This window comes from Delphinapterus leucas, chromosome 19 (assembly GCF_059928025.1).
Source record: "Delphinapterus leucas isolate spDelLeu-1000000601 "Yukka" chromosome 19, BTC_Dleu_Yukka2, whole genome shotgun sequence".
Taxonomy (NCBI): Eukaryota; Metazoa; Chordata; class Mammalia; order Artiodactyla; family Monodontidae; genus Delphinapterus; species Delphinapterus leucas.
In genome coordinates, this window is record NC_143147.1 from 26,980,783 (window position 1) to 27,006,306 (window position 25,524).

Genomic DNA, 25,524 nt, shown 5'->3' on the forward strand with positions numbered 1-25,524 from the left:
GTCGTTCGGGGAGGGGTCAAGTCTCAGGGGCGTGGCGGGTAGGCTGGCGGCTGCCCCCCAATAACAGGTGCACATTCCTGGGCGCCTCGTCACATCCCCTGCACTGGCTGTCCTGGCGGCTCACCCAGGCTGACTCACTGAGTGACGCGGGTGTGCTATGACTCCAGGGGCACTGCTGCTGCTGCTGCTGCTGGGGGCTTTGGCGGCTCCATTCGACCCGATTAAGTCTGGACCTCAAAGGGGCAGTGACAGGGCCAGAGGTCGTGCCCGGGCACCACGGCTTCACTCAGTTTTCTCCTCCAGGCGCCTATGGCTCAGAGGCGTAGGGCCGACTCCGCCAGAAACTTTGCTGCAGCTATGATAGCTCGGTGAGGCCGGTGTGGGAGGTGGGAGACTGTGTCGAGGTCAGCATTGGTCTCAGCCTAGCGCAATTAATCAGCCTGGTGAGGGCGCACGCAGGGAGTTGAGGTCTGGCCCACTAGCCAGCTGGGGGCCCTGGCATTAGGCAGGGTGGAACCCAGGGACAACTTGAGGTGGGGTTCGAGGCGAGGCCAGGCTGGGTGTCTGACAGGCAGTTAGTAGAGATTGGGTCTTAATCGGACTGATGGAAAAGCTGTGGGCGTGGCTGCTGGATGGGCCAGGATTGAGCCGGGCAGGATGGTGAACTGGCCTGTTGGCAGATCTCAAACTGGAGCTGGGGCCGATGAACAGGCCGGAGAGCGGGCCTTGAGGCGGGGTCACAGGCTGGGACAGACCTTGGTGCCGGACAGGTTCAATAAACAACAGCGGGCAGAGATTCACTCCGGCCGGGCCCAGGACTGGTAAATGCACTGGCTGACTGTACGGTCAGCAGGAAGTTTACAGGATAGAGGCGGAACTTAAGCCAACGCAGTTTATAGGAGGTGGGCTTTGAACCCAAGTGGGTGCGACTCAGAGAAAGAGGGGAGTTTCCAGGGAGAGTTTACCCACCAAGCCCCTCATTTCACTACACTGACATCATATCTACCCTTTAAAATTTTCGCTTCTAGAACGAGAAGGATGCGGAGATGAGCCCAAAGGTCTGCTTAGACCTGGTACGGAGAATCCGGCAGGGTGGGAAAGGGCGGGCATCCCGTTGTCTTTACAATTTCCTCGAATGTTCCGCCCGGTAAGATTCTTTTTTTTTTCTTTTTTGCATCACGACCTCAGAAAACACATTTATAACTGAAACAGAAGCTTCAGGAAACAATACCTATCTTTACTATGGGAGCTGCAGTCCATGCATTTTTCATTCTAAATTATTTTGAACACTGGTTTGGGGCCACTCATTTCATTCCAGACCTATGAAAAGGGTCGTTAACTACAGTTTGAAAACCACTGTTTTAGACACTAGCATGCAACTCCCTCGTTTTTACAGAAAGAAGAAATTGGGGCCCGATGAGAGAGAAGGGGAAATTAGTTGATAGGGTCCCAAAGAGTGCAGGTGGAGTCTTAAACAGAGCCCTGGCCTCCAGAACCACAGACCATGCCTGCGCAGCTCTCCTCCCTTGCATTGCCTCCCCGGGCTTCCTTCGCACATCCCAAGACTCCTTCCAGCCTCCAGCCCCAGACGGCCCCTCAGCCTCTGCTTCCCTAGGAGTGGACTGACTACAGGCTGAGCTGGGACTCTGAGGAGCAAGAGAGCATGGATTCACTCCGCATCACTGCAGAATCCGTGTGGCTACCAGACGTGGTGCTCCTAAACAAGTAAGGATGTTCCCAGAGTCTGGGAGGTGGGGCAGGGCCTCTGGAGGGGCGCGGCCTCCGGAGGGAGGGGCCTGATCCCAGATGAGAAGATTCTTTCCAGGCAGCAACGACGGAAATTTTGACGTTGCTCTGGACATCAGCGTCACTGTGTCCTCCGAGGGCTCTGTACGCTGGCAGCCCCCAGGCATCTATCGAAGCAGCTGCAGCATCCAGATGTCTGGGCCCCGCCTGGGAAGCTCAAGGCGCTCCTAGAAACCCTCACTCAGATATCCCTCCTTCATAATCCACATGACCCTCACGTCTCTCTTACCCTTCTGATTTTCCATTGAATTTCATCTTCTCTGTCCACTTTCATTGACTTCCAGTCTTCCTCAGTGACCGCCCCCCTCCATTGTCCATGACCTCCCCGCATAACCTTCTTATTCCTCTGTGACTCCACTTCTCTGTGATCTCCCACTGGTGATCCCTGTCTCCCTGTGACCTCCCCAACTCCCCCAGCCCTGACCAGCTCTCTGGCAGCTCTAGTGACTCTCCACTCCATCCAGGTCACCTACTTCCCCTTTGACTGGCAGAACTGCACCATGGTGTTCAGTTCCTATAGCTATGACAGCTCAGAAGTCAGTCTGCAGACCGGCTTGCGTCCCGATGGGCAGGAGTGGCAGGAAGTGCCCATTCATTAAGGCACCTTTATTGGTGAGTGGGCTTGGCTCCCATGTCCATGGGCTTTACGATTTCCAGTTTCTGACAGGCTGATAAATACACTCCCTCATTGATTCCCTGTGGGTTCAGCAAGATAGGCATAACTGTCTATATTTTGTGGTTATGGAAATTGAGACTTGCTCAAATTTATTAGAGATGGGTTGTCCAGCCCAGGGACCATAGCTAGCCCCTTATTACATCAGTGCCCACTGCTCTAGGATGTGGCAGAGAAAGCCATATCTGGGAATTCCCTGGCTCTCCAGTGATTAGGACTCCACAGTTTCACTGCTGAAGGCCCGGGTTCAATCCCACGTTGGGGAACTAGGATCCAACAAGCAGCGCCATGACGCAGTGAGGCAAAAAAAAAAAAAAAAAAGTAAATAAAGGAAGCCGTATCTGGCACAAACAAAGACTGGTTCCACATCTGTGTCACCTTCTCTTCTGCCCCCACTCCCCCCAAGAGAATGGTCAATGGGAGATTATTCACAAGCCTTCTTGGCTAATCCAGCCTCCAGTGGATCGTAGGGGAGGGGGGGAAAGACAGCGTGAAGAAGTCACCTTGTACCTCATCATTCGCCAGAAGCCTCTCTTTTACCTGGTCAATGTCATTGCCCCATGCATCCTCATCACTCTTCTGGCCATCTTCGTCTTCTACCTGCCACCAGATGCAGGTAAGAGGGGAAGGGGCCCAGCACTCCTTCTTACCAATAGCTCAGGTTCTTGCTCTTCACCCATAATACCGGGAAAGTTTTCCTGCCAACTCAAGCCTTCATGAACTGTGCTTCAGCAATCTCACCCAGGTTTTCCTTTCAGGAAGAGCCTTTGCCTCTGCATCCAGATTTCCCCTCCAACCTCAAGCTCTACCAACCCTCTGCTGCTCACTTCTCTGCACCCAGTAACTTCTGAACTCTTCCCTTCAGAATTCTAGGATCTCATCCTTGGAACTGCCACTCCTCTGACCAACAAACTCCCAGGCTCAGCTAACGCTTCCTTTCCCTTTCCCCATTCCTGGCATCCTCCCTCCCCCCCTTGTCAAATGCCGCCTACTAGTCCCTTAACCTCCTATGTCCCTTGGAAATAATAGCCAACATTTCTCTGGGAGACAGCACAATATGCTAACAGAGTAACCTTGGGCAAATTCCTTAATCTCTTAGTGTGCTGATGTGGAAATAGGACAGTCGTTGTCCCTCCCACACAGGACTATTTTGAGGATTAACTGAGTTAATAGAACTATGCCTGGTACTCTGTAAGCTTTGTGTAAGTGTAGGTATAGTCTTTTCTAATTTGGAGCACTTGCTATAAGATAATACAAATAATGTGTTACATATATTAACTCAGTTCTAATCTTCACAACTCTGTGAGGTAAGTACTGAATTGTCTGCCCGTTTCACAGAGGCTAAGTGAGTTTAAGTCATTCACCTGACATTACACAGAGAGAGGCAGTGTTGCTGTTCCAACCCTGCTTAGTACTAGTCTGATTCAGAGACTGATATCCTAAGCTCTCACATTCAAAACATGCTTTCCTGGGCGTTCCCTGGTAGCCTATTGGTTAGGATTCTGGGCTTTCACTGCTGTGGCCTGAAAAACAAAACAAAACCAAACAAAACAAACAAAAAACACACGCTTTCCTTCTCTCTGTAATCAAGCCCTCTCTCAGCCTAGGGAAGGAGAGTGATGCATCTCTAGAACACACTTCCACATGTAACTTCTCCTTCTTCCTGGAGCAAGGCAAATCTTGGAACCCAATATTACAGGACTAAAGTAGAACAGACCATAATAGTTACTTATTTCAATACCTTCCATGAAGTTTTCAGTGCCTGTTGTATGCCACAGTAATAACCAGTCACCTGGCATATTCTTATATACTTTGGTTCATTTTTAGATCCTTCGATTTGCTATATAGTTCCTGCTACAGGGGTTGGTCCACTCTCATTTGACAATATCTGTTGAACATCGGTAATGTGCAAGGCGCTGGGAATACGCCACTGAATAAAACAGACAAAAATCCCTGCTCTCGTGGAGTTTATATTCTAGTGGGGACACACTCAGCAAACATAATAAATAAACCCATTGGATAGTGTATTATTTTTTTTAATTAATTAATTAATTAATTTAGGCTGCATTGGGTCTTTGTTGCTGTGCGGGGGATTTCTCCAGTTGTGGTGAACAGGGGCTACTTTTGTTGAAGTGCACGGGCTTCTCACTGCGGTGGCTCCTCTTGTTGTGGAACACAGAATCTAGGCGCATGGGCTTCAGCAGTTGCGGCACGTGGGCTCAGTAGTTGTGGCTGGCGGGCTCTAGAGCACAGGCTCAGTAGTTGTGGTGCACGGACTTAGCTGCCCCGCGGTATGTGGGATCTTCCCAGCTTCGGCTCGAACCCAGGTGCCCTGCATTGGCAGGCGGATTCCTAACCACTGTGCCACCAGGGAATTCCTAGATAGTATATAAGGAGAGGTCAATCCCTAAGAAGGAAAAGTGGGAAAAGTGTTTGGGGAGGATGAGAATGGGGCTAGGGGTTGCAATTTATTTATTTATTTAAACAGTTTTATTGAGAATAGTTGATTAACAATGTTGTGTTTCATTTCTGCTGTACAGCAAAGTGACTCATTTATACATATATTTTTTTTTTCATATGCTTTTCCACTACGGTTTATCACAGGGGTTGCAATATAAAAATAGGATGGTCAGTGAATGCCTCACTAAAAAGGGAATGTTTGATCAATAGTCGAACAAAGACTTGAAGGAAGTGAGAGAATGACCCTGGTAGATATCTGGGGGAAGAAATTAGCAGGAGGAGTTAACAGTGAATGCAAAAATCTCTGAGGTGGGCGTGTGCCTTGCATATTCCAGAAATAGCCAATGAAGAAATAACTGAATGAAGTAAGCAAGAGAGAAAACAGTATGAGATGTAGTCAGAGAACTAATGGGAAGGCCTTGTAGACTTCAGTATGGACTTTTATGCTAAAGGCGATGGGAAGCCGCTGGAGTGTTATGATCTGATTTACATTTTAATGGGGTCAATCTGGCTGCTCTGTTGAGAACAGTCAGCAGCCGGGCAAAGGATGAAGCAAAGAGGAGGCCTTTATAATAACTCAGATCTGAGGTAATGGTGGCTTGTGCCAGGATGGTAGTGGTAGATGTGATAAGTCATCAGTTTCAGGATATATTTTGAAGGAAGAGCCAACAGGGTTTGGTATGGATTGGATATGGGATGAGATAGAGGAGAGCTGAGAATGACTCAAAGGGATTTGGCCGGAGCCACAGGAAAGATCGAGTTGTCATTTGTGAACTGAGGAAGACTACGGCGAGAGTCGGTGGTGAGGGAATTAAGTTTTGGACATGTGAATTTCGAGATGCCTAGTGGACACCCAAATGGAGAGGTTAAGTAGGCAGGTGGATACAAGTGTGGAATTTAGGGGAATCAGTCCAGGTTGGAGGTATAAATGTAGGAGTTATTTGCATGCAGTTGGCCCTTCCAAAAGCCTGTCCTTGAGTGGGCTGGAAACATGGTCACTGATTATGCCAGGGAGATTGCTTTCTGGCAAAGCCTAATCCTTCCGCCTTCCCCTCTGTCCCCCAAGGAGGGAAGATGGGGCTCTCGACCTTTGCCCTGCTGACCCTTCCTGTGTTCCTGCTGCTGCCGGCAGACAAGGTGCCTGAGACCTCCCTGTCTGTCCCCATGATTATCAAATACCTCATGTTTACCATGGTCCTCATCACCTTTTCAGTCATCCTTAGTGTCGTAGTCCTCAACCTGCACCATCGCTCACCCCACACCCAACAAATGCCCCTTTGGGTCCATCAGGTAAGAAGATCTCCTCTCCAACCTGTGTTAACTCTCAATCCTAGTATTTGGCTTTTTTGTCCAGGTATCGCTCCTCCCCCCCACCAACCTCAACCTTCCCTTTCACAGACCTGAGTGAGAACTACAACTGCCAGTAGAGTGTCAAAGTGCCAAGGTCTTTGGGTGTTGAAATGTTGCCCAATTAATTTTATCCTCCCATCATTGACGTTGCGTAGATCCCAGACTCTCTTCCTCAATACTGCCCATCGTGGGTCCCAGGGGAGCGTTCTAAGGGTTAGGTACTATCAGGGTGGAAGCCCTCAGAACTTTTCTTTCCAGTCAGGATGCCTCCTAACCCACTTAAGAACTCTTGGGCTGTGTAGTTGCATTTCATCTGTGGGACACATGCACGCATGCGCAGGAATGGGCACGTGCCGTGGGGGTGGTTGGCGGCTTCCCTTCTGGTCTGAGAGCATAAGAGCCCCCTCCAATACGCCTCTTCTTCTACTCTGCAGATCTTATCCACAAACTCCCTCCGTATCTGGGTCTGAAGAGACCCAATCCTTAGAGAGACCAGAAACCGGAGCCACCTCCTATACCTCTCAGGGATTCTCCAGGAAGTGGCTGGGGTCGAGGAACAGGTGTATGTTTCATCCGCAAGCCACCAAATGATTTTCTCTTCCCCAAACCCAACAGGTAGTATCTACTCCCCATCGCCCACGTAGAAGGGAGAGGGAGAACTACAGTTCCCAGGAGACTGTGCGGAGGCAGGTGTCCTAAGCTCCGGGAGGATGTCGTGGTTGAGCATCATGGGACTTGTAGTATCCCTTCTGTTGCCCACTTTGCACGGAGGTGGGAACTAAAGCATAAGGGAATAGGAGGAATTGCTGAAGGCTAGAGAGGTCGCCTCTCTCGGAGAGAACCTGAAGGGCACTCTAGCGTTTTGAAACCTGGGTGGGCGTTGGAGGAGGGAGTTGGGGCGGGGCCTAGTGCACCCACTCAGGCCGTCTTTGTGCCCTGGTCTTGGCCACACAGACTCGCCTCTTCTAGGTTGCAGCCTGAACTGCCTGCCCCGGACCTGTGGCGATTTACCGATGGTCCACACCGGGCTGTGGGCCTGCCTCCCGAGCTACGGGAGGTCGTTTCCTCAGTCAGCTACATCGCTCAACAGCTGCAGGAACAGGAGGACCACGACGCAGTGAGTCCAAAGAGGGTGGGCCAAGGCAAGGCCTGGGTGGCCTTGGCTCGACCCACAAACGTAGGCTCCACCCCCAGCACTCGATTTGATTTCTGATTGGAAGTTTGCCTCACTTGGTCCCACCCCGTGGTTTCCCACTTGTTCTTTACTCACCTCCGTCACCCGCAGTTTCGCTCTCTGCTATTCTGTGGGCCCGCCCTTTTCTCAAAGCCAGGGTAGGAGCACCTGGGTGCGGTACAGGGCCTTGGGGCCGCCTGCGCTGGGAGTCTGGAGCTCAGGAACAGTTTCCTCTTCCTACCCCCAGCTGAAGGAGGACTGGCAGTTTGTGGCCATGGTGGTGGACCGCCTCTTCCTGTGGACCTTCATCATCTTCACGAGCGTCGGGACCCTCGTCATCTTTCAGGACGCCACGTACCACTTGCCCCCTCCGGACCCCTTTCCTTGAGGACGAGAGGGCTGAGACCGAGGTCCTCGGCCAGTTGAATTGAGAGTTTGGTAGGACTCTCAAGTTCTATCCCTTTCTGCATCTTAACTCCTTCACTAGGAGTCCAATCCTCTCATCATTTCGTATCTAGGGAGGAAGCCCAAGTGGGACTGGGCAGATGGGGGCCTTGGGCCCACCTGAAATGCACTATCCGCTTATTTGCTCTTTGGCTTCTTGAAGAAGCTCCATTGGATATTCACATCTAGGTTGGCAATGAATGGAACAAAGAACAAGAACTAGATTGTAAGCCTTCTGAGGGCAGGAACTATGTCTGTTCACTGTAATATCCTCAGCACCTAGCAGAGATCCTAACCTATACAGCCTGCACCTCTGGTTGAATGAACAGGGACTTGTTTTTTTCTGTAAGGAAATACACTAAGTAACAGTGTTTATGTTTGCACGTTGGGACCAGTGGTCGTTTTTTATTTGTTTTCACCTTTCTGTAGTTTATTGTATTTTGTAATATGTAATATCTTTAGGATAAAAAAAAGGTTATTTCTAAAAGGATGCATTTGTAATGAGGATAAACAGCACACTGTAAAAACCTCAAGTTCCAGCTTTGGTGCTCAAACATTGGACAAGCTACTAAACTGCCCTGTGCCTCAGTTTCCCCATCTGTAAAATACAGCTAATAATAGTATCTGCTCCTTAGTGTGAGGATCATATGAGAAGATGAGAACAGAAGCATTATACAGTATACATTAGAGGTTACAAACGGGTGTGTTTTTTTGGCCCATATTGTTGTCCAGCAGATTTTAAAGTTTGAATTGGTTTGCTACTTCTGAAATGTGGATATTTCACAGAGAAATTTGGATTTCTGGCTTCTCTTGAAACTTTTTAAGAAGTACAGGCTAGTTCGAAGAATCCCAACAGGCTACATAAGCTGCCATAATGTCTCGAACAATGAAATGGAGGAAATCCTTTATGCATGATTCAGTCCCTATGAAGACTGTCTCTCATCTGTAGCAACCGTGCTTGCAAATCAAGTTAAGCAAGGCCCCATGGAGAGAGAAGGACAGACTGAACTCTGGGGACTAGGCTCCATGTAACGGGAGCCGAGGGCAGAGATGGCCACATAAAGGGCCAGCTGAATGGATGAAAGATTGGCCACCACGGCATTGTGACTCCCTGCAACGTGTCTCATTATGACCATGCTCCCTCACCTGTTGGTGGGTGTCCGCAGGTCCTGGCATGAGTGCACTGTGGGTCAGGGCCGGTGGTGGGAGGTGGCGGCCCACGGCCCATGTGGCCCTAGGACCCCCCCCCACCATGGAGAACCGCTCTGGTATGACAACCTGGGGTGCTGCCATCAATACCAAGAAAGTACCCAGAATGCGGAGGACTTCCTACTCCTGCTGCTGGGCCTTGTCGTTCTTGTCAGCATTGGGATCAGCATGGCAACTACGGTCAGCGATGGTTGGGGACCACCAGAAGTGGTGAAGAGGGCTGAGGGTGGGAACCAGCTGCAGCCTGCACCTCCATCTGCAGGAACGGTCTTGGCTGGGACGGGGGGTGAGGGTAAAGAGCCTGGCCCTCATTTTCACCCACCCCACCCCACCCCACCCCAGGTATGGCATGGGCTCCAGAATGCCTTAGAGAAGACCATCTATTGGATTAATCAGAAAAGTAAGCACGGAAGACAGGTAGGGGGCACCACGCCCCCGCTACTTCCAGGGCCCTAGAAACCCAGACCCCCAGGTTCCCAACCCTGAACTCTTCAGACAGTTGCCCAGGCCTCACAGGCTCTTGCCTCTGCCAGATGAAAACTCACAGGCTTGTGAACGTTCCCCCAAACATCCTCCAGCCAAGGCCCAAGACGTCCACATCCACTGCACCCTGGACCCTGTGGAAGTGAAGATGGCCCAGCCCGCTTGCTACTCCCTGTCCTCCTAGCATCATCTCCGCAACCTTAGCCGCAGCTGCAGCCGCCACCCCTGCAGACACCAGTGGAGGCCGAAGAACTGCAGACAATTCCCCTACAGCTGCTCAGGCTTCCGTAGGCCACATCGCAGCCACGAGATGTCACAGCTGCGACCGATGCCCTCCTTTGATCGGGAGGACCCGGACTTCTACCTGGAGGAGGAGGAGGATCTTTCCTTCCCACAACACAAGTACCTGTGGGGGTGCTGGAGAGGGCTCTACCTGCAGATGGGCCTGCCTTCCAACGTGGGCCTCTGGGGCTGTGAGGGTGGGATCCTGGCCAGCTTGCCACTACCCTGTCTCTACCAGTTGCCCGAGCTGTGCCGTATGGCCAAGTGTGTGGAGGCCAAGTCCGAGCTAAGGCTTCAGTCCTTCGGGGCCCTCTGCTCACCAACCCATATCTGGGGCAATGTGGAGGCTGACCAGTGGACCTCGTCTCCACCACCTCCCCGACGGCTGCCCCCTAAACACTTGTGGGTCCCTGGGGTAACAGCACTTACCCCTCAAGTGGTCAGCTCCCGTATGACTCCTGGGATCAGCGGCGGCCTGGCCTGGAGGGCTCTGAGACTCCATCCGTTCTGGTGCCTCGGGGCTCCACAGCGGCCCATGGACAGAGCCCCCCACCGGCCCATGGACGGAGCCTCCAAAGCTGTGCTCACAGCCAACCCAACCGCAGGCTGCACCTCTCCACGGGACACTTGACCTTCTCTCGGGATACCCACGAGGTGCGGCGCCGGGCGGCCGAATGGGCCGAGATTCTGCCCGTGCGGCGCCCTCTGGCCACCTCCACCTCCCTCACGGTGCTGGCCGAGGCCTCGTACCAGCGGGCCCCAGCTCCCAGCTCAGCGCTGTTCCTCCGCACCTCCCAGCCCCTGCCTGTCGTCCAGGCTACCGAGCACCCTCCACCCCCACCCACCTTCATGCCACTCGGGAGGAACCCGCGGGGCATTGCCAACTACCAGGTGCATGACAGCCTGGAGCTGAAGCGGCAAGTGCAGGAGAGCCAAGTGCGGGACAACTCGCTGTTACCGTCCACCTCGGCCTCGAGGCCCTCACTTCATGGGTGCCAGACTGGGCAAATGAACTGACAAGTAGCAAATGGGGCCGGGGGTGGGAGCGGGGGCAGCAGGGAATGGAGAGAGGAATAAGGTGTGCCAGAGTCCAGGAAACACTGGTGGTCTGTGGCTTGGAAGCACCACTCCTTCTACCAGCCTGGGTCCCTGCCCTTGGCTTCCTGCCATAAGAAGCCAGTGTCCCCTTCTTGGCCTGAGGGTCCCCTTGGTTTAGTGGCCACAGTCCTGCCAGCAGGCCCCTCTTGGTCCTATACCATGCACTAAGTAGGTCTGCAGCTGCAGACTCCAAACCACTGGTCTCTGGGCACCTCCTCTGTGTCTCAGCTGTCCCTGTCCCCAAAGAGCCTCGTACAAGAAGCTGCTTCCAAACTGGGGGGTTCCACATCTGGGCAGGTCCAGCTCCACGCCAAGTGAAGGGCATGAAGAAGGCTGAGGCTCTGGACTCCAGCCAGGCCTTGCACAGGGCTCTGAGGCCAAGGTCTTCCTAGTCTCAGGAGGGGCCATAGATGGAATGTGTCATTTGAACAAGTGAGTCAGCGGGTGGTGAACGAATGATTGACTGCTCGAGGACAGGTGTGCCAGCCTACGGGCCCTGTTTGACTGTCCAGGCTCAGCTTACCTCACCCTGGTTACCAGGGAATGCCACTCTGGTTACCAGGGAGTCACCCTCCCTCACTGTGACCTCACTACATGCCCCATTATGACCCAGCCTCTCTCCCAGTTAAAAGTGGAGGGCAGGGGCCCCAGGCAGTCCTGGGAGCCCTGGCCATGGGTGAGCGAACCTACTATGGAGCCGAGCCGTTCCCTGGCCCCATCCCCAGGAAATGCCAGGAGCAAGAAGACTCAGTTCTTCTGCTCCTGGTCAGCTTGATCTTCCTCATCGCGGGGATCCACGTGGTGACTATGGTAAGGGCAGGATCTGGGCAGCGGTGCTGGGGGAGCCCTGGGGCCTTGAAGGGGCTGAGGTGGGAGGGCTGCTGGGGTGTGGCCGCACAAGGGTTGGATTTCAGGGCTCACCCTGCTCCCGGCCTCCCCCCTCCCCTTCTTTCCTCAGCTCTGGAGGCATCTGAAGAGATTTTTGCGGGCACTTTTCAATCATCTTTTCCCCAAAGGTGAGTGGGCGCCAGCGTGAGCTCAGGGGATGTGGGCCTGTCCCCTTTCTTCTATCCCTGCCTTGATTCTCAGCCCCTCAGGAACCCAGGACCTGACCCATCTCGCCTTTCCCCACAGACAAGCAAGCCAGCGGTGTAGGCAGCCATCGCATGCACAGGCGCTGCTCCGTGGATCCCAAGAACCTGTGCTCAAGGGTTTCTTCCCGCTTCCGCCATCGCCCACGCTTCCTGCTCGGGCACACAAACCACCTTGACTCCTGGAAAGCAGACAAAAAAGATGAGAAGGCTTCTAAGTGCTGCTGGATGCCGCCTCAGTGTGGACGGGCTGGGGCTTCCACGGAGGCTCCACGGAGACTGTGGAAGGAGCGGGTAGTGGGAACTGGTAAGGCCCCTCCTGTCACAGCCTTAAAGTCCCAAGCCAACTTTTACTCCAGGTAAGAGACATCTTCCAAGCTACACAGGATGAGCAAGGTGGACGTGGTTCCACTCCACCTGCCCCAAGAGAGCAAGACTAAGACCCCACACTCTGACACAGCTCAGGCCCCAGCCCGGGCCTAGACCCGCCCCCCAGTTCAGGCCACTGCGCATACACCTGCTAAGGCGTAGACCTTCTCCTCAGCCCTCCCCACTGAGCACCCCCACCCCGTCAGAGACCTGCTCCCGAGACCACGCCCATGAGCACACTTCTGCCTGGGCCCAGGCTTTCTCCCTAGTGCACCCCACTGGGAACACTCCTGCCAAAGCCCACACCTTCTCCTCCACCCACCCGTCTGAGCAGGACCCACCTCAGACCCAGACTTGCTCCACGTGCCACGACCCTGCGCACACCAGCCCGCAGGCCCAGACCCCCTCACCAGCCCTCAGCCCTGAGCACAGCCCTGCCCAGGTCCATGGCCCTGAGCATACCTCAGCCCATACACCAGCCCGGGCCCAAGCCCAGGCCCCCACACGTGCCTCAGCCCAGTCCCTGGGCCACACTTCTGTCTGCACCCTGACCCATGCTCATCTGACCTATACCCATGCCAGCACTCTGGGCCCTCCCCCACCTTCTGCCCATGCTACTACTCCTGCCCTAGCGCCTACACCGGCCCCTGTCCCGATCTCTGCCACAACCTCCGTCCCAGGGCTAGTCATGTCCCTGAGGACCACTCCAGTCCCTTCCACCACCACTACCCACATCCTAGATACTATTCTCTCTACCATGTCTGCCTTCAGCCAAGGCCTCTCCTCCGGCCGTGTGGTCTGCGATGCCCGCAGGGTAAAGCAGAAGTGATTCCATGTGTGTCCCCCTCAGAACTCTGGGTATTCCAGAAAGGACTTGGGTACCCTCTCCAGGCCCCAAGAGGGGCATGGTCTGGTGAGCTCTGGTACAGCTGAACAAACACTCAAGCAATTTATTGGGGACAGTGCTAAGCCCTCCACAGCATCCATACTGGGTTACCTGGAGTTGGGGAATATGGAATGGAAGATCTCAAATGATGCCAAAGACAAATTTGTACAGTCCAAGACCTTCCCTTACTGCAGCTTCCTTCCTTGCAGATCTGAGAAGAGAAACACGGACCCCCAGACTCCAGTCTACCCCAGATTCCCGTACTCCAAGGATGCTGTACCTTCTCAACCTTGCTTCCATTCTCCAAGCAGTGCCCAGAACTCACCATGCAACATGCCTCCACCATGCACTCTTTATCTACCGCTTGTTTCTCCCAGATCCTGGGTCCTTCATCAACACAGCAACCACCAGAAGCCCTCCACCTTAATACAACCCCCCACCTTTCCCCCAACCTCCAAGTCTTCTCAGTCCGTCCTCTCTTCCCAGGGCCCCATCCCTCCCCAGTTATCCACTACTTCCCATATCCCAAGCCAGGCCCAACCCCCTGAACTTCATGAGAGTCTAGGCCTCAACCAAGGCTCTGTCCTCCCAAGGACCCCAGGCCCTTCCAAAGTCTGCAGAGTTTCCAGAAACCCAGGCCTTACCACAAACTCAGGCATCCACAACAGTCCAGGCCTTATCCAAGACCCAGGCCTCCCCAAGAACACAGGCCTTGCTCAAGATCCAGGCCGCCACAAGCATCCTGGCTCCAATAAGGGTCCAGCCCTTACTCAATTCTCTGGCTTATCCCAGAGATCAGGCCTCCATAACAACTCATGCCTTATCCCAAATCCTGGCCTCCACAAGGATGCAGGGCAGCACATACCATGGACCACCCAGTCAGAACTCCTGCTCTCCCAAGGCTCAGGTGGCCTTCAATGACCTGCTAACCTTCTCAGAGGTACCTGTGCTGATTGTGCTGCAATCACCCTCCCGGCGAGTAGGCAGCCAAGAACGGGTGTACCACCCCATGGATACAGTTCCTCCAGCCTGCCAGAACTATCGCCAGATGTCTGTGCCTCCCAAAACCAGCTGGAAGCCCTACTGTCCTGGGTCAGGCACCCAGCTCGGACATGTGGTCTTTGACGCTCGCCAGAGACAGTTCAGAGCAGGCAGGGACAAGTGAGAAGCTCTGTCTCCCAGGCGCCTTCACCGAGAGACATCCAACAACTCACCGGAGACCATCAAGGAGTGGGGATACCAGTGTGTGATGAGCAACTTAGCAAAAGAGGGGACAGATATGCATGAGGAATAAAGAGACAAGAGAAGTGTTCTGTGGTTGTTTGAGGACATCCACCCCAGCCCCATCCCACAGGGCCTGATGAGGACCTAAGCTATCCCTGCTTTCCCTCCATCGCTGTCTCGCTGAATCTGTCATCCCCAAGGCCCTAGAGCTTCATTGTCAATTACAGTAGCCACTAGGCAAATGCCTATAGAATGTAAATTAGTTAAAATTAAGGAAAATTAATTCTGTTAAAAATTAAGTTAAAAATTCTCTTCCTCAGGGAACGGAATTTCCCTGGCATCCAATTCTGTTCCCTGGCGGTCCAGGTGTTGGGACCTGGCGCTTTCACTGCTGTGGCTGGGGTTCCATCTCTTGTCGGGGAACTCAGACCCCGCAAACTTCATGGTTTGGCCACAAAAATAAAATTCTCTTCCTCAGTGCCATGACCTTTTAAGTGCTCAGTAGGCACATGGAGCTAGCGGCTACTCTATTGGATGGCACAGGTTTAGAACATTTCCATCATCATGGAAAATGCTATTGGAGAGCAGTGCTTTAGAGTTTAGAGCAATTTTCCTTTCCCTGTCACCCACCTCCAGCATCTTAAAGCTCCCCCAGAGCCCAGAGAACTTAGCTCTTTTTAGAGTGGCTCAGAAGCCACCCTCTGGGGAGGAGGTAAGATGTGGGGGTGGACAGCCAATGCCTGATTTCCCCAGACTGTGAGAAAGAGCCCAGGCTTCAGTTTTCCTCATCTGGTCTCTTGGGTCACGACCAGATGTATGGAAACTTGCCTCCCTCGTTCTGGGCTGTGTTTAGGGCTCTTGGTTACTGACCGAGAAGACCTCTCTTTGTCAGTGACTAGGAAAACTTGTGTTTTAGGCTGCCCAACTTGAGCCCTGGATTGTGAGGGTCCCCTCCTTCATAGGCCTCTAAATTTTTCAAGGTGTCTCCACTTAATTTTCTTGCCCATGGACTTAGGCCTAGTTCACTGTGGAGACAGAACCCTGGAAAAAAGGCATGTAAGAATTCCTGGTCCAGTATGCATTGGTCTAATCTGTGAGCATGTCCCTGGTGTCCTATCTTTCTGTCCTATTATTCTGGCTCCTAGTTTCATCCTGGACGTTAGCTGTGTCCATGATAGCACTGGTCGCTGAAAGCCATTTCCTTCCCCTGATAAGTTTTCATTGCCCTGCACTAGCCCAGCTGGTGTTTCCTCTGGACTTGATTTTCAGTCCTGATAACTCTTCTGTATACACACATAAGCTGCGAGAATCCAAAGTGTTTTCCCTGCCGCCACTTGTGTGTCTGAGGTCGGCAACACTAACATGTCCCTTCCCTGAGTCAGATGTCCAGCCCTGGGTCACTACATGCACACTATCGGTGTGTTCTTGTCTAACGTTACCACCACCGATTCCAAGGAGATATGTCCCAGCTGGAGAGCCCATTTCCAACAGCTCTCTGGCTGAGCTCTGACCTTGGACAAGTCATGTGCAACCTTTCTAGGCTTGCGGTCTCATCTCTAAAGTGAAGTTATAATTGCATGCAAGAACCATTCTAGATTTAAATGACCAGGGCTCCTCTACTCCCAAGTGAGATATAGAGTCCCTTATTTCTCCGCATGCCCTAGAGTATGTCACTCATTATTGTTTGCTTTTCAGATCCATCCTACTAGGCCTGTGTTCTAAACCCAAGGAGTGTTCGTGCGGTTCACCTGGCCTTGTAAAGACACAGAATAGTTTATCATAAAGACACAGAATAGCGTATCTCCATAGAAACTACAACTTCCATCAGGCACTACTTCAATGGAACAGGGAAGGATGTGGGGGCGTGGCCCAACGCCCTGTTAGCTTTGAAGAGAAACTACAACTCCCAGGATAGCGGCAAGATCTCTGCAGAGCGAAAGGAGTGACAACTCTGACTGGAGGCCCGGCTGGTCCGGAACCATCCCGACAGTCTACAGAAAGGGGCGTGGTTATAATTTAGGGATGTGGCCTTACAGGCAGTAGGAAGTAGTTACCTGTTCAATCTTCCTATCCATTCTCTTCCCAGCCTTTGTAGCTAACCTAAGAGGGAAGTTGCAAACCACTAGTCTCTTCTGAAAAGAGGTAAGGGGGACGTAGACAAGGTGCATCAAAGGAGGTTACTGCATTCGTTAGGAGGGCCCAAACAGTTACTTTCTACCTGCTGAGTCAGGTGAACCATTCCATGGGAGTGGGGACTAGCATATGAGAAAAGGGCAAGGACGGAGGAGGTATTTATTTGTTCTCTTTCAAGACTAAATTTAGGGCCCTTCAACTGCAGACCCATTGACGGACTGTGTCTTGGGAACCCTCTTGGCCTCTGGAAGAGATAAGAACTGGGGTCAGTTTTCTGCAGCAAAAGGTACGGCCCGTCTTGGCTTCCTCCCGTCTGTGTATTTCCTAGCCCCCAATCGACAGAGCCATATGGCTTCTGCGGTAGTGCTCCCTGGTGGGGCCCACAGCCCCCAGCCCCAGCCCGGCCGCTCACGGACATTGAGTTCTGCTCCGTCGATGCAGAGAAGGAACTAACCCAGCTGATCCAGGAGCTGGGTGCAGGAACTAATACAGCTAATCCAGGAGCTGGTTGTGCAGGCAAGCTGCAGGAACTAACCCAGCTGATCCAGGACCTGGGTGTGCAGGCAAGCTGGAATGAAGGCCCCAAGCCAGGACCAAATCTCTTACAGGCCAAGGACTTTGTTTTGTCTTGCTTGGTAAGTCACCCTCCCAAACTTCGGGAACTTGCAGCTCTCAGCTCTGTCTCACCCCGCCCCGGCTCTGGATCACGACTTTACAATCCCTTAACTTTCCTTAGGTCTCGTTCACCACCGGGACCCTTGCTTTCCTCCTCATGCAGAGGTCCTGCTGCTTCGTTGTGGGCTTCGCGAGGGTTCCCTGGATCTGGGGCATGCGCCTCTAGGTCCCTACGCTCGGGGACCTCACTACGAGGCCAGCTTCACACTCCTGGTGCCCATGCTTTGTCTAGATGGCACTGGGCAGGAGCTGCAACCAGACGTGGGATCCTGTTACACATGGCTCTTCCTCCCAGAGCAGCTCCGTGGAACCTTGGTCGGGGAGGCATGGCAGGACTGCCTAGGACCCACAGTCCCAGGAGGAGGTGATTCGATCCACCCAGCCCGAAGCAAAGAATCTCCCAAGGATCCACAAATCTCCATGGACCACCTACACCTCACTGAGCCTGAAGCACACGAGCCTTTGGAAAACTCACCTAGTAATGTTTCAGTGCCAGAGTTGCCTCAACAAATGTAACCTATGTTGACTTTCCCTCACCACTGAAAAAACGAATGTGGACGTCACCAAAGCAGCCGACGTTAGCCCAGTGCCAGAACCCTTGGAGGCTCTGGAGGCATGGCGCATACTGAGCGTCGCCCAGGTCGGTGTCTGGTTCTTTGTTTTGTTGGCTGCGGTTGCTGAGTCCCCGTTTCTGGTTCAGGGTGCCCCGCGCATGGTCCACGCAGCCCGCTACACGGGTGTCACCAATATCCTCCTGGCTACGCCCGGGCCCCCGCGCCGCCTCCTGTTTTTCGATTGATCCCCATGGTGTCCATGGCCGGCTGGCCCCAGGGGGCTCAGAGCCACTCGTGGGCTGGCCCGCTGGCCTCAGAGTCGTCTTCTTTCTACCTGGTGCCCGGCGGCGGCGGGAGCGGCACAGAGCAGCCGGATGCCTCCGGTTGGCAGCTCTGCTTCGCCCGCCAAGAGCTGGCGCTCAAGACTCGCATACCCATTCCCCTGTTGCAAGCGCACGCGGCGGACCAGGGGACGCTGCGCCCTCTGGTGGCCAGGACTAGGGTCGCGGCGCCCTACCTCCTGTGGACCTTGCTCTACTGGGCCTGTGAGCGGCTGCACACGCTCTATCTGGCGCGAGCCGAGAATGCGGGCGCCTGCTGCCTAGGGTTGCTGGAAGAGCTGGGCCAGGTGCTCAAGGCCGGGCGATGCCCCACTCTTTTCTGAGTGGCCAAAAGTTCCGTGTGGGGGAGGGTGCAGCTTCGCTGCTCAGGACGTTGGCACTGCTTTGCAGGGACCCTGCCTGCATCCTGCACCCCTCTGTGCAAGAGGCCAAGGCTGCAGGCAAGGGGGGTGGATTAGAGGGCGTGGGAGGCGGGGCCCGTTAAAGATGCTGTTCCTACTAACCTGGAAGGTGCTTCTGTTGGCCAGCGGGATGTGGAGGGGACTGCTCTCCCCTCACCTGGGAGACAGGCTGAGCACTTTGGGCCCAAAGAGCCCGTTCTAGAAGGACTCCTCGCCGGTTCCTCCGCTTTCTCCTACCCTCCTCCTGCCCCATCCCTGGCACAGATCGTTCCATTCTGGCCTCTCCACTTTCCAAATCTGTGGCCAGCACCCCTCCCACTCCGGTGCAGCCTCTGGCATCCATCTCCCTCCAGTTCTTATGGTCTTTTCTCTTAGGAGTCAATCGGGATGGGGGTAATATATTTGCTGAAAAAACGTGTAAAGTAGAAAGGTATGGAGACCAGGGACTGACGAACTTGTCTCACAAAAGGCAGAGACATTAAGGAGGACGGATTTCACCCCAGGATAGACCTCACCACCACTGCTATCTCTTCAGTTATTCCCGCCACCTTCCTCATCCAGTTCTGTCCTCCATCCTGGGCAGTAGTGTCCCTTTCTCCATTCTCGGGGCATCTGCCATTCCATCTATCTAAGCCCAACCTCTCCCACCATCCAGAGTTCCATTCAGTGGAGTTTCCTCCTTGTCCCTCCTCCTCTGAATCCCGAGACATGCGAGATATGCGGCTTTGCCTGGGCTCCTCCTGTCTCTAAGACCGTCTCCACTCCCTGCCTCCAAGGAACCCCGGGGTTCTGCCGGCCCAGCTTCACCTCCCCCTCTTTCCTGGCATCTCGGCCCCCTGCCCCGCCCCCGGACCGGCTCTCCGAGGAGGGGGGAGAGGCTGTGGCCGCCACCGCCTCAGCTTCCGACAGCCGCTACCTCTGCCGACGCTGCCGCCACTCGATTTGGTGCAGCCGCCAGGCCCAGTGCTCACTTCGCCAGACGAGGGCGCTCTGCGGAGGCACCCTCACTCTTTCCTGGGTCCTGAGACGCCTAGCCAGGCGTGGGGGGAAGCTCCGCTTGTGGGCTACAGGGAGAGAGGAACCTGGACCCCGAGCCAGCACCAGCCGTGCCCAGATCAACAATACCAGACAGGTTGAGGGGCGTCGGGGAAGGAAGAGGGGACGCTATAGGCAGTCCTGGGGAGGACAAGGAAACCCTGTCACAGAAAGCTCTGATGCGCTCTGACTTATAGTGGATTTGTTCACATTTGGGGACCTCTGACAACGTAGGTGCGCTCCTCTCACGGGGGGCTTGCTGGATTGGAGGGCGTGGGATCTAAACAGCACCAGCTGTCCCCGAGGAAATTAGGAGCTATCAGAAAAAAAGAAAAAAGCCAAAAACCTATGCTCCTTATTCCGAGGTGACACAGGGCCCTCCAGACAACCACCTGGTGTAACCACTAGGAAGGGTGGATTTGGAGGTGACTTCAAAAGGAGTGGATGGTAACAAGGTGAGGAAAGGGGCTCAGCAGCTGGAATGCTGTGCCACTAGAAATGGGGGTGACTTGGTAAAAAGCGGAATCATCCAGAGACATGGTCTGGGAACCTCTTCTTGCTGATTGGCGACAGTCTGGATATTTCAAGCCATAGTTTTTGGGGATTTCAGTGAAAAACAGTGGGGGATTCTTCACTTCGAGGGTGGCAAAAGAAAAGACACCAAGGTTGGGTTCTCCCTAGACACTGGCAGCACCCCAGCACGGGTGGGGTGAGCTAATATCCCCAAAGCTAAGGACCCACACCCTTAAAATTACAAGAGTGGCTTTGGCAGTAGTGCAGGGCCCTGAAATAGGGTGGAAAGGTGCCTGGGGATATTGGAACCACATCCTGGAAAATTTGAGGGTCTTGGCTTTGGGATAGTGTTAGTGGGGGAGAGGGACATTGCAGATCAGAGAAGGGGGAGATTTCTGTGGGGAGCAAAGGTCGAGGGTTGAGTCAACTGAGAGGTACATAGGCTGCTGGGTCTGACGAAGCTACCACGAGGCCCAAGGGTGGGAGCTGGTGCCCGGGATGAGGTCGTCTAGGGCTTATCCTCAGGTCCCGTGGGTGAGGCGGCGAGTCGGACCGGAGAGTCAAGAGCATGTGCTGGTGAGCTAGCGGGTTTCTCCCGGGTGGCCAAGCATGCTCCGGGAGCCTGCCGGTTTTGGGGTGCCTCCCCCTAGGGCACCATGCCAGCACTGGCCAGCAGCCTGATCTGGCAGAAGCGGGAGGTCCACCAGCCCGGGGGCAGCCGGCCCGTGTTGGCGCAGTGGCGCGTGTGTCGCCGCAGCACCAAGTCCCTTTGCCAGAAGCAGCTCCTCATCCTGCTGTCCAAGGTGCGACTGTGCGGGGGGGCGGCCCGCGTGACTGGACCGCTGCCCATGTGGGTGCCTGGGGAGGGGTCTCTGGGCCGTCAGCCTCTCCGCCTGGGATGTTGAGGCCAGGGACTCGGAATAGCAGTGCCCGACTGACGGGGACTCCCCGAAAGTGAAAGGAGGTGGGCCTGGATCACAAACTCTTGGCCAGACGATGCCTCAGTTTCCCTTGTCTCGTGCCCATAACTCCGAGTCTCCTCGCTTTCGAGGCCAAGGGGAAGGCTTGAGCGGCTAAGCCTGGTGCCCCGAATCCTGGAAGCTCCCGCTCGCCACGCCCTCCCAACACAGGAGTCTCCACCCCCACCACCCTCTGCCTATGTGCCGTCTCTCACGATTCTTTCAATGCCCAGTGGAGGGGGCTGAGGAATCCAGACGCCTGGGTCACCCCGAGGGTTTCTGCGGCTCCGGTAGCCCCGTCCCTGTCCCGGTTCTCCCGCTCCTCCGAGCCTTGGATCCATTCCTCCTCGTCTAGCTTGCCTGGCTCGGTACCAATCTCCCCAGCTCTCCCCTGGGTGTCCTTGCAACTACCTCGCCAGTCCTTCCCTCTGTGCATCCCCTCCCGTGACCTGCACTTCAAGAAGGGAGCTGTGCAATCCCCCACGACCGACTACACAGCTGAGAAATCGGGCCCCACGGGCTCAGGAGACCCTCTGCCACGAGGAATTCAGACACACTACACGGCTGGATGCCCGCACGGAAACTGGAGGTTGTACCATCTTCGAGGGGGTCCCGGGATCTTGGCCACAAGAGCCAGGTGAGGAGAGTGGTGAGGGTTAGCCTGTGGTCCCCGTCCTGGTGTGACAGGCGGGAAGTCCCTCTGGCCTCGCTCCCATCCGCTTTCAGCTCCCCTAGGGGGAGACCCCCCCACCACCCCATTGACATCCTCCTACCCCTACCGCCGGCACTCCGCTGTGGTACGGTCAGCAGCCCACCCTTTGTGTGGGACCGAGCGCCCACGTGTGTCAGCCAGCCTCACCAGCTCCCTGGCCCCCTCCCACATTTCCTTGGTTTGGTACTGAATACCCCCCATCCCAGGCGGCTTACCTGGCTGAAGGGGAGAGGCTGAGCCTCAGGGAGGGCTGGCCCCCTGTGAGCCAGCAGACTGACAGACACACAGACAGACAGACAGACAGGTGGGTGAGTTTCAGACAGGCCGGGGCTGGGCCAAGGCGAGGACCGCACGAAGCGAGCTGCAGCTGCAGCAGCAGGTGCTGAGTCAGCGTCAGGCCCAGTCCCAACCCCACTCCTGAGGGGGCGCCCCTAACCTGGGGTCACCTTAATGCCCCCGACATTCGCAAATACACTGCCTTTTCAGCAGCTCTGCCTGTCTCCCTTTGTCCTCTGCGTTTCCATGTATCTCTCCCCTTCCTCTTCCTTCTTCTCCCTTCCCCCCATTCTGGTTGAGCTGTAGAGTAGGAATTAAGCCTTTAAATAAGTTTCAATCAATTAAACTGAAAGCTGGTTAGAGGAAGCAGAAGGGACCCACACCCCAGCTTCCTCTGGAGTCGAAGAGAGGTGGGAGAGAGCTTGCTCAGAGCGTCAGGGAGTTTGGGCCCTGGGACCCTTTTCCTTCCCTCCATCCTCCTTTCTTTTCTCTCCTCTCATCCCGCCAAGTGTAGCAATGTTTCTGGGAACAGAGATGTCATGTTCCAAAATGAATGTCTGTCTCTCCAGAGCCTCAGCTCAAAGGCATGATCACCAAACTCTTCTGCCGCCAGGGTTTCTACCTCCAGGTGAATCCCGATGCGAGCATCCAGGACACCCCAGAGTACACCAGCTCTTTCAGTGAGAGGGGAATCCAGCTGCTGGGTGGGAAAGGGGAGTGCAGGCCTAGGGGATGACAGTCCTATTGTGGCTTCAGATTCTGTTGTTTTCAGTCTGGCTCTTTGACCCCACAAAGGAAGAAGTAGAACTGGGACAAGAATTGAGGGGGGGGGATCAGATGGGGATTGGAGGCTTGGGGTACTGATATCCCTTCTCTCCACCCCCAGCCCACTTCAACCTGATCGCTGTGGAGCTCCGTGTAGTCACCATCCAGAGTGTCAAGCTGGGTCACTACGTGGTCATGAACGCTGCGGGGACGCTCTACAGCTCGGTGAGACAAGGGGACAGAGTGGCCTGGAGTCAGGGGACTCCCCTAGGTACAGCCTTCCCAGCTACAGATATTTTGCAGCTCAGGGATTCCTTTCCCTCCATCTCTTGCCGACACCCTCTCCTCACTGCCCGCTCCCAAGCACCTCCTCTAGCGTCCCTCCAATCCCTTCTCCAGTACCCTCTTAAATACTCCCAGGCTCTTTGAATGTCCAACTCTTACAACCTTTTTGGACCCCTGTGTCTTCTCCAACCTCCTCTAGACCTCATTATTACTCACTTCCCCAGAGTCATTCAGGATGCTGGGGAAGGATTCAGGAACTCCTCCAAGCAGAAATTCCCTCCAGGTGCCCTGGATGGTGAGAGGTTGGGAGTAGAGCAGAGAGAAGTTATCTTCTTATCCCAGGCCCCCAGAAGTCTAGTTCCCAGCCCTCAGGGGGCAACCAGACTCTTCCTCATGCTCCCTTTCTCCCAGTTAACGTGTGGACTCAGAAGTTGGCTCTCCCAGTCTCAAACGTATGGATGATATCCTGCCTTGTTCTTCCCAGGGCTCCCTTCTGTTCAGTGATGTGTCTTTTTGTCCTTCTGTCTGTGTGTGCCTTTCTGGGTCTTTGTCTCCTCAGCCTCATTTCACAGCTGACTGTCGCTTTAAGGGGTGCATCTTTAAGAATTCCTCTGTCCTGTACGCCTCTGCTCTCTATCGCCAGCGTCGTTCTGGCCGGGCCTGGTACATGGGCCTGGACAAGGAGGGCCGAGTCATGAAGGGAAATTGAGTCAAGAAGACCAAGGCAGCCGCCCAGTTTGTGCCCAAGCTCCTGGAGGGTGAGTATGGACCCCCAGGGAAGAGGTGGACCACATGGGACGGTATTGACCTTGACATGGACATTTAGGGACACACAGCTAAGGGCCTATAAGTGTTGTAAGAGGACACATGCTATGACAGGTCAAGCCAGGAAGGCTTTGGCCTTTGGAGGTTTGGGAAGCTCTCCTTCTGTGGGTTCCCAGAGGAGGAGTGTAGGGGAAGGGAGCCCTTTCAGAGCTCTCTTGGTGCCTAACTCTCCTTCCTGCTCCTCTCTCTCCCCTTCACAGTGGCTGTGTACTGGGAGCCTTCTCTCCACAGTGTCCCTGAGACCTCCCCTTCCAGTCAACCTGCCCCCTGCCATGTAGTCCCCGGACTGGAGGCTCCCTGCCCTCATCACCACCAGAGCCTCTCTCCCAGCCCTGTTTCTGGCCCTGCTGTCACCCCTGCTGCCACACTCCTGTCCTTAGCAGCCACGTCCCTCCAGGTGCTCTACCCTGAGGGAGACTAGGGGCCGGCCATGACTTCCGGGGCTGCTGAGATCCTTAGATCCTTGGGCCCGTGAAAGGGTTCAGAGAGGAGGAAGTCTGACAATGGTCCTGGCTGATCACTTCTTTCCTTCCACACTCACACCCTACAAAGCCTTTTCCCGACATGGCGCCGGTGTTCCAAAACTGCCAAAACCAGGGCGTAAATCTTCCCTACCGCAGGCTCAGCCACGTCCTGGAGCCCTTTGCCCTCTTCATGGCCACCAAGCCATAGACTTATAGGTCCACTGCAGCTCAGGATTAATTTCCTTCTTTCGCTACTCCACCTTTTGCGTTGTTCCTGACAGGTTCTGGAACACCAAACACCCCAGGCAGGGCCATTTCTGCACCCAGGGTCTGTGCTGGAACACAGCTATGCTGCCAGGCTCTGTTCTGGATCCATCAGGCTTCTGTCCTTCACCCAGATGGACCCCTGGTTTCCATCTAGAGAGAGGCTGGATTTGGGCCCTGTCCAGCTGTTGGTCTTGGCCTGAATTGGGCCAGTCTCAAATCACCACACGTTTAACTTTCTTACCCCAGAGACACCCAGTTCCAGAGCGTGGTGCTCTAGACACATACGGAGCCATACTTCCTTCTGAATCTCAGCTCTAGGACATAGGCCCCGACACTCAGCACTTCCCTCTAGGATGGAACTAGAGCCTATATAGACATGTTATTGGTCTAGAGTAAGAGTTCTAGATCCACGCTCCCACCTTCTCTCATGATACCTCTTAAGCAAGAGCTCTGGTAAGGACCCAGCTCTGATTCACAAAGAACTAAGCTCTTCATGGATCCTCCAGAACTTCTTGTTTTCCCTAGACAATTTTCCAAAAATCTTATTCTTCCTATTGAATGCTAAACTTATATTTTACATGCATTTTCTAGCTCCTGCAACTCAGCTGGGGTCCTTCCAGGGAACAGAGGCTGAGGAATGACAGAGGAGTTTTCTAAGGAATCACTGGCTCATAGAAGGGCAGCTAGGATGGGAAAGTGGGCAGGACCAGGGCATGACTGGAACTGTGCCTGAGTTGGGGGGACATGAACACTTAGCTACCTCAGCAGGA

General features: G+C 54.4%; 1 protein-coding gene and 2 pseudogenes across 1 annotated transcript; all 3 read left to right on the forward strand.

Annotated features, from left to right (window-relative positions):
- Nucleotides 1-157: 157 nt before the first annotated feature.
- Nucleotides 158-10,898, forward strand: LOC149744863 (uncharacterized protein SPEM2-like; annotated as a pseudogene).
- Nucleotides 10,899-11,806: 908 nt separating this feature from the next.
- LOC149744864 (uncharacterized protein SPEM3 pseudogene) lies at nt 11,807-14,937 on the forward strand (annotated as a pseudogene).
- Nucleotides 14,938-15,953: 1,016 nt separating this feature from the next.
- LOC149744865 (transmembrane protein 102-like) lies at nt 15,954-23,907 on the forward strand. Its single transcript, XM_089901772.1, is given in 14 exon segments — nt 15,954-15,966; nt 16,941-17,113; nt 17,204-17,321; nt 17,419-17,865; nt 17,897-18,151; nt 18,154-18,552; nt 18,555-18,731; nt 19,430-19,671; nt 20,852-21,004; nt 21,686-21,797; nt 21,887-21,957; nt 22,762-22,828; nt 23,035-23,138; nt 23,842-23,907. Coding segments are annotated over 14 exon segments (2,397 nt in total).
- The last annotated feature ends 1,617 nt before the right edge of the window (nt 23,908-25,524 follow it).